Genomic DNA, 8,290 nt, shown 5'->3' with positions numbered 1-8,290 from the left:
AAATCCTATTAAAGTATCTATCAGGCAATTCATCTAGGAGTTACCCCTGTATCTGGTCTGAATTTATTCCCTTATCTTTCCTGCCATGTCTCCTTTTTTCCTTAGGGGAGAAAAAGCAAGCAGCACACTCTTTTGAAGATCCTTTACCCATTAAAAATATTAATGCATGAATCAAACAGAGCAAAAGGCAAAGGCTAGGAAAACACCCCAACTGTTGACCATTCAGCTTCCCTAGCTGACTTTCCTTCAGCTGACTCGGATTCTACTTTTCCTTTCTTAAAATGTCAGCAGTACTGATGAGTTAAATGCTTGCTGCTTTTCAGTCAGTCCAGAATTGCTTGATTCTATGAATGTGGCTATTTTAAAGTATTCTGGGATCTGTGTTATTTAATAATGTTTAGCAGTAATAACATGAAGATTAGTATCATCCCACTAAGGTACCTTGACAGCATCTCTCTTAACTTGCTGAGGGACTTGCAAGTGCTGTCTCAAGAGCACGATTGTGTCATCTTGGATTTCTTCTTCCTAGAAGCATCGTGCTTCTGTTGCAACACAAATAATTTCTAATTGATGGATACATTGGAGACCGGACAAGAAGCAAGAGCCACAAATCCAGAAGTTTCACCCAGCAAGGCTTGTGTCCGCCTGGACACTGCTCTGCCTTCAGCTGTTTCCACTTCAGAGGACTTGGGGAGTGGGATGTGGAAGGGTTCATCCTCCGATACTGTTGTCTGAACATCGTTCACACTGACTGGACCTGTCAGCAAATAATCTAAATCATTGAATTGTGGAATGGTTTGGGTTGGAAGGGACCTTAAAGATCATCTAGTTCCACCTCCCCTGCCATGGGCAGGGACACCTTCCACTAGATCAGATTGTAATAATATACTTTGTTGGAAGAAGTAACCCCTGGTAGTGGGGGGAGGCTGTTGGGCGGCTGCATTCCCTCGCCTCTTGCAGTCCTGGAAACGCCTCACGCGAGTAATTTGATGGGATGATTATATGGGTGAGTGGGAGAGAGGAGAAAAGAGAGTTGAATGTTGCAATGAGGTGTCTCCTAATCCCCTAAATAATAAGATAAGCTTATAGTAAAGGTAGGTTCTGCTAGTCATTCCTAGCTTTCAGGTTTCAGACATGGTTGCAGCAGAGCAACTAGCGATAGTCTAGCAGCCAGAATACACAATTTATCCCCAGGATGCTGTTCAGGGTGTGATTTTTGAGCTCAGATCCCTGAGGGGTCGTGGCCTTGTGACCACCAGAGTATAGGCGAGGCCTTTACTAACAACTTGAAACGCAGCAGCTGACCTTAACCAAAGGGAGCAGAAGTGTAAAGATCACCTACAGGAGTCGTGTCCACAAACACAGCACTCGCTCCTCAGGCTGCAGACAGACTCAGGTTTAAAACAGGGAAGCATTATTCCTATTGTATGGATGAGGAAACTGAGGCACAACCAACCCTCAGCACAGCTCTGAGTCAGAGGAACTACTGCCTTCTAGGAAACCAAACAGCTCATTTTGGAGATGTCTAAAGGTTTCTGCTTAGGAGGAGATACAAATAAAAATGAGATAGATTGGGCCTTGTGGTCATTTTACAAAAGGTACCCACTGGAGTATGTATCACGTATCAGACTCAAAGCAAGACCATCTTAAAAGAATCTGCTGTAACAATTTTAGTACCTAAACCGCATCTATTTTTGTTCTTGTTCAGCCTCCAGTATCCTTAGCTTTCAAAACACATAAACCACTTATTTTCCTTCCGTTTTAAAGGCTGAAAACTGACATGAGAAATGTCTTGCTTTACAGAAAACGGTCTTCAATGAAGGATATCAGCTAAAAATCATAGAAACAGTAGCCAGAGCATAAATATTTAATATAAATCTTTATGATTCTATATACTAGAAATGATTGCAGAAGAAACACAAATCTGTAGAACATGAGTTCTCTTCCAATTGTATTTTACAAGATTCAGCCTATCAGTACAATGACATTTTTCCAAGTATCAAAAAAATAAAGCAAAACAGTATTACATTACACAGTCAAGACAACCAAAATAGTGATGTGCTTCACAAAATCTATACAGGTTAACCCTTAGCAGACCATCCTTGCTTGCTTCCAAACAAAAACGTTTGCTGCCAATGTTTTGGTTGAGTTTTTTTTAAATTTTTTATATTTTTTTTACAAAATTATGACTACTACCTAAGAAAATGATGCACCTATGCTACTTCTTATCAGCCATTTATCAACTTGTTTAGGATTTGATTTATGTATCAAGAACCTAAGAAGCAAATCTGAAATGAGGTGGGTTTGGTGTAAGTGAATCTCGGAGAGCAGTCCTTCAGCGCCTTCAAGATACACAGCGACACTGTTCTCCAGCTGAACGAGTTTAATGCGACAATTATTTTTTCCAGAAAAACTGCCTTCCCGTGAACCTCTGCTTGGCTTCTGCTCCCCAGCAGCTTTAACTGACTGAAGGCCTGGAGCCCTCGTTGCCACAATCTCAAATCTTCCTCTGCCTTTATTCTCCCGTGGTCAGTTTTTGGCGGGGTCAGCTCCTGGCACAGGCTGGCACGAGGAAGCGGGCAACACCCGTGACCCAGGGAGGGCAGGAAAGGCAGGAAAGAGACTCCGAGCCTTGGCCCAGCCCAGGCCGCTGGGGAGCGCCGCTGCAACCCCCGCTCTTGTCGCTTCACGTTCCAACTTTACACTGTTCACAGAATGGATTTTCAAGTCCTTTTTAACCACAATCCTCAAAACAATATTTTTGCCTGCAAATACTGATGGAACACCTCCCTGAAAGAGGCCTTTGCCTTCTAAAAATGAAGACATTTGCCTCGCTCCTGGGAGGCCAGGGCCATGAACAATTAGCTGCGTGCGGCGGTCCGACGCTCACCGCGCTGCCTGTGTGCCCGTGGTTGCTTTATTTCTTCTTGTATCAGTCTCTGATAATGAGTTTAAGGAAGTTTAATGGCATGAAACGTGGAATTGGCGTGGCTGCAGACCAAAGGTACCATCTGGCGCCTTTGCCACAGGGATCCGCAGGGGTCCTTTCACCAGAAGAACGCTGCCTGTCTGACGGAACGCTCTGCTCGGAGTGGAAGACATTATTTTAATAGAAGTGATTAGTTTCTTTTGGCACCTGCTGGGACAAACTTGTCCAACTGAGCTGATGTCATACCAGTAGGTATTGTCAGTTTTAAAAATTTTTTTAATTGACAATAGGTTGTGGAAGTTTACAGTCTGGCCTTGACTCCTCGAGTTCTCTGAAGTTCTGAGCTGCCTGTACCAGATTCCTTTCGGCCACGCAAGCAGTGATTTGACATTGACCTTTCAGCTTTGCGAAGATGCTCTCCGCGGCCTTCAGGTGGAACGTGCCGGGAGCGCAGCACAGCGCGGGCATGAAGAAGGCACCGTTCACTGCTCCAGCTCCCCACACCTGGGCATACTCAGCGCTACTCAGCCCTCGCTCCGCAGCAAGAGGAACAACAGCAGGGGCCACACGGCTGATTCGGTAGCCACAATTCCCTGCGATACAGCATCTTACCGCAGGCATGGGCTCGCCTCAGCCCTCGTATCAATTGTAAAGTTACGAATCTCATCATCTACTTGAATATACAAACGATACGTGGTTGATTCAGGTTAGTTTAGACCAGAATAAAGGGTACGATTTGCAAGGCCATGCTATAAGGAAGCCAGAACCAGGAGGAAAAATAAAGGAATATGGGTATTTACTCAGTAGAGTCACAGTACTTTTGTGTTTCTGGGCCGCTTTCCTTGCCGACACGCAAGCTCTACTGTTAAAGGCCGTTTCACTGTTCTTCTGAGATTTCCACCCACTCCACCTTCTCCTCATCCGCTCCCTCCTGGTCCTTCTCCCGCTCGGGGCTCGATGCTTCTCCAGCTGCACCAGTCCAACCACCAGTACGACTGCCCTCCAACTGGGACGCGGGCAAGACGTGATGTGCTGGGGAGGGGGCATAATGTGCTACGAAAAGGGACACTTGCTTCCCACAGCCAGTTCTCCTTCAGCGCAGCACTTGCAGACCTGATGATTTGTGATAATTGAGGTGCTTTGTTTAAAGCAGATGTGTCTCCTCAGCATGCCCTTGGGTGATACCACTCTTGTTTTGGGAGATTTTTAATCAGGTCTTGAAACATTCAGGCTTTCTGATATATTTCAAAAGTAATGAAAAAATGTTTTCCTACACATTGGGAAGGTGAGATGAGTCAAAGGTGGAAAGGAAGCCAATAATACCAAGGTGAATGCTATCCTAGCTACACAGCAACTTAAGGGGGAAAAAAAAAATAATTGAACATGTATTGCCAAAATAAGTATGAAAGACATTATTTTGCCGCCAGAACCAAGAACGCTCAAACCTAGAACAGAATACACATGGACATGTAAAATTAACACACAATTACCACGATCAAGCAAAAGACCACAAATGAAATCATTAAGAACTTTGAAAATAGGATGTTGTGTTTTCTAAAAATACATCAAATTGGAATAAATGATACAGCTACAAGATTAACTGCTTCAGTTGTGCAATTCTACATTCCAGACTTGAGTAACGCGCGTAGCTGAGACTCCCCCGGTTATCAGTGTCAGTTTTGGTGTGCACAGTTTGATCCAGACTCGTGTCAGAGAAACAGGTAAGTCTCACCCTCAAGACTAATAAAACAAAAATAAAACAAAACCTGATGGATTATAACTCTGCTTCATGCAAAGACCGTTTATGCCAGAAGCGTTTGACACTTTTAGGAGCTTACATTTTGAAGAAGGTAGACTCATTCTGCAAAGAAAGTTCAGAATGATAAATACCAGACTTGCAGCACATTAAAATATTAATATTTAATATGTTTACTAAGCAGTCTCTGTTATTTTTGTTGTGCATCTATGTAGAACTAAATCCCTCAATTTACATTTTGATTTCCCTCACTGATCTGATCATCACAACACAGATACAGCTGTAAAGTGCAATGTATGCTTTGGTTTCCTTAACTAAAGAAAGCACTTTCAGAATGGTTTTAGCCAAAGATAGGACCCAGGTGTTTAAGGACATTATTTGAACAGATGATCATCTCTTTCTACAGTCAGAGAAAAGCAATGAACTACTTAACAAAAATCAGTTCATTCTGGTAGGCTAGTGAATTTTAAAGCAGTTCTATTTTGTCAATTACTTGGAGAAATTTGGAAGAATTCCACATTAAACAAGGATTCACCGTTAAACCAATTAATCTCAGATTTAGATTTACATTTTAACGAACAACTAAAAAATAGTTGGCAAACCATGTAGCAATTCAAATACAAGCTGACCATTTTCAAAATCTATAAATATTTCCAGAACCATCTTATCGACATAAAAACAGGAAGGAAGGGGGATGGTTACAGGGTTCACACGTCTGCGCAAAAGCATATATAAAGGTAATGTTATGTACATTTTATTTCAATAAAGACATAAGACAAACAGCGTAAAGATGCCCAGATGCCCTAAAGATAAATACATTTAAAAGATTCTCATTAAAATGAATCTGTAGTATTTCTTTCCTGCAAGCAAAATACCTTTCTTTAAATACAAAAAAAATCAGTATTCTGAATTGCAAATGTTTTCACTTTTTTGCAGAAAATCTGCCATGTTGATTTTTTTTTAATGAATAAGGATTTTCCACAAAACAGGCTTGCTCTACATGCTAATTTTTTTAAACAGTTCAGTGACACAATGTGCTAGCTACATACACAACAGATAATATAGTAAGAAAACACTCAACCTGATGAAAAGTTAAAATCTTCATTAATACACTGGAAAAAGTTGACATAACTCATGCCTTTTAAAATCAAAAATACAAAAATTAAATGTTTTCCTAAAAAGATTTTCCTTATTTTAAGGACTCATTTGAAAATGAAGCTGCATGTAATTTGTACAATAAAATTGTACAAGTAAACAGGTAATATACATAAAAAATTAATTGACATACTTCTCAATTATCAGTTGTCCACCTTTAATTTCCAATACTGTACTTTCTTAACAAGCATACAAAATATCAAACTTCTCTTTAGAAAAAGTGCCGTTCTGTGACATCTTTTACACAAAAACAGTCTGAGCCTATGGCGTGGTAATGCAGTCGAGAGGCAAAGCATCCTAACTTTTACAAATTATACCTTCCATAAAAAGCCTCCTGAAAAGGAGATTACACACCATTATAAAAATATCCACCTCTTGGAGTAGCTGCATTAGAGAACCAAGGCTGAGAGACTATTTCCATATAGCATAGAAAACCACTATGATAGCAGGCTGACTGCGTCGGTGGCGCGGGAGTGTCTGTACCACAGGATTCTGCATAGTTACTGCCAGGTACCTGCGCTGTCACACCGGGTGTAAAACTGATTGTAACGACGAGTGTCACAGGGGTACCATCAGCCCATGCACAACATCTTAAAATACTGAGCCACTGTGCAGAATACTTCAATCTTGGAGGAAACAGAAGGCAGCAGTAATTGAATTGCATCAAACCTAAGAGGTGACCAGACTAGTTCTCCTTTCAAGATCTGCATGCACAGCATAGTCTGAGGTATTCCTTGTCCATCAGTTGGTTGTGCCACTGCAAGATATCATCTGTCCAGAGTACATGCCATCACAATGGTTTAAAATATTCTGAATATTAGTAATTCTTATATTCTTCTTATCTAGCCAGTCTCTTGATTTTTGAAAAGATTTCAACTACAGTAGAATATTACAGAAAGAAAATATAAATGCAGGGTTTTTCTTTCTAAATGAAACTTACATGGACTAAAACTAGAGAATATTTTTAAACAAATATACAGTATGCAGGCAGACGAAGCAGGAAAACGGCCATCCAACTGTTTAATAAAAAAACTAAGAAAATTTGGCTATTTCCAGAAAAAACTATGAAGCGCCTCAACTAAAAGGAATGCATAATGAAATTCTAATCTAATACAGGTCAAAAATGTAAAAAGGTTATAAACCTTAACAGGAAAAATAAAACAACTTTTACTGGCCATTCCTGTTGAAATGAGAATCTTAAAAGTAACAGAAAAGTGGCTACAAACCCACTTAGAGCACCGAACAGAGAGAAAATAAGAGTCCATTTTCAATCTCTGTTATTTCATAAAATCCTGTGTTTCTACAGGTCAAACTGCTGGTGGCAGAAACAGAATTCTTTATAAACTGCAGATGTCCTGTACATAAAAAAATTTCATTGGAGTTGCACTAGTTCTAAAGACTTTTCTGTTCTAGCCTACCTACTGTGTTGTACTGTATTGTACTGAATGTATTCAATCTCAGATATAGAAAGTCTCTTTCTGTAACCCTTGATTATTGTTGGGCACCAAAGATAAGAAAAGCAAGACGGGGTACAAAAATGCAAAATTTCAACAGTAATGGCAATGTTTTGTTTTAGTCCAAAAGGGTCCTGCATTTTCTCCCCCTTCAGTAATTAGACAAAAGGCTTTAATCTGGGGGTAGCAAGTCATGCAAGCGAAATCTGTCTCTGATGTGAGGTCGGACATCTTCGTTCTGTAGAAGGGGAAAAAAAAGGTGCAGGTTTTAGGAGAACGAACACATCTGTTAAATCAGATTTTAACGGGGTCAGTTTTCTAACATCGCTATTTTAATGTAGCCAAATATAAGCAATTACAAGAGACTTAAAGAAATAACTACATAACACTAGCAACAATTTAGGAGTAATTTATTTGCGTTTTAAGAATAAAGGCACACATCATGGCCAACAAGAGGCATTATTTAATCTAAATGCCTACAGATTCTCCATTTCATTATGATTGATGTTACAATTCCCCATTTCTTGCCTAAAAGCTCAGTTAGAAATAACGCCAGTCTCTCTTCTGCTCTGTAAATACGTCCTTGTGCATGCTCTGAAATACTGCCCGGAATATCCTTTCCAACAAGAGACATACGTGACTTCTAGCAGTCTAAATCTCAGTGACTCAATTCAATCTTAAAATATGTGAAACTACTTAAAAGAGTTAACTAACATTTTTGGGCAGGGGGTGGGGAAGAGCCAAATAAAGGAAACACTTACCAGCTCTACAAGTTTCTCCAGAAATGGAATCAATTTTAGGAGTTCGTTGTCATTTTTATCCATGAACCAGCTTTCTATAGGAATTCCATTTGAAAGCTAAAGTTAAAAAAAAAAAAAAAATCAACACATGATTTATACTTAATTTATCTAAAAATATGACTTGTGAAATAGCATTTTTGGGGAAAACGTTTCCAAGCTAGAGTTTAATAATATGCATTCTTCCTCTAAAATTTGT

The 8,290-nt window shown here is 40.0% G+C and overlaps 1 protein-coding gene across 6 annotated transcripts in view; it reads right to left on the bottom strand.

Annotated features, from left to right (window-relative positions):
* Window positions 1-1,860: 1,860 nt before the first annotated feature.
* The window catches only part of CTDSPL2 (CTD small phosphatase like 2), a 46,443-nt gene continuing 40,013 nt past the window's right edge, over window positions 1,861-8,290 (bottom strand). For all 6 annotated transcript variants that reach the window (XM_074837562.1, XM_074837565.1, XM_074837564.1 and 3 more), the window contains exons 12-13: window positions 8,056-8,151; window positions 1,861-7,532 (exon numbers count right to left, since the gene is read on the bottom strand). In XM_074837562.1, coding sequence (XP_074693663.1) covers window positions 7,467-7,532; window positions 8,056-8,151 — 162 coding nt within the window. In that variant the 3' untranslated portion in view covers window positions 1,861-7,466. The remainder of the gene's footprint in view (window positions 7,533-8,055; window positions 8,152-8,290) is intronic.

Source organism: Strix aluco, chromosome 12 (assembly GCF_031877795.1).
Source record: "Strix aluco isolate bStrAlu1 chromosome 12, bStrAlu1.hap1, whole genome shotgun sequence".
In the NCBI taxonomy this organism is placed as follows: Eukaryota; Metazoa; Chordata; class Aves; order Strigiformes; family Strigidae; genus Strix; species Strix aluco.
The sequence above is the reverse complement of the archived record's forward strand: the minus strand, read 5'-3'. Positions and strand labels throughout refer to the sequence as shown.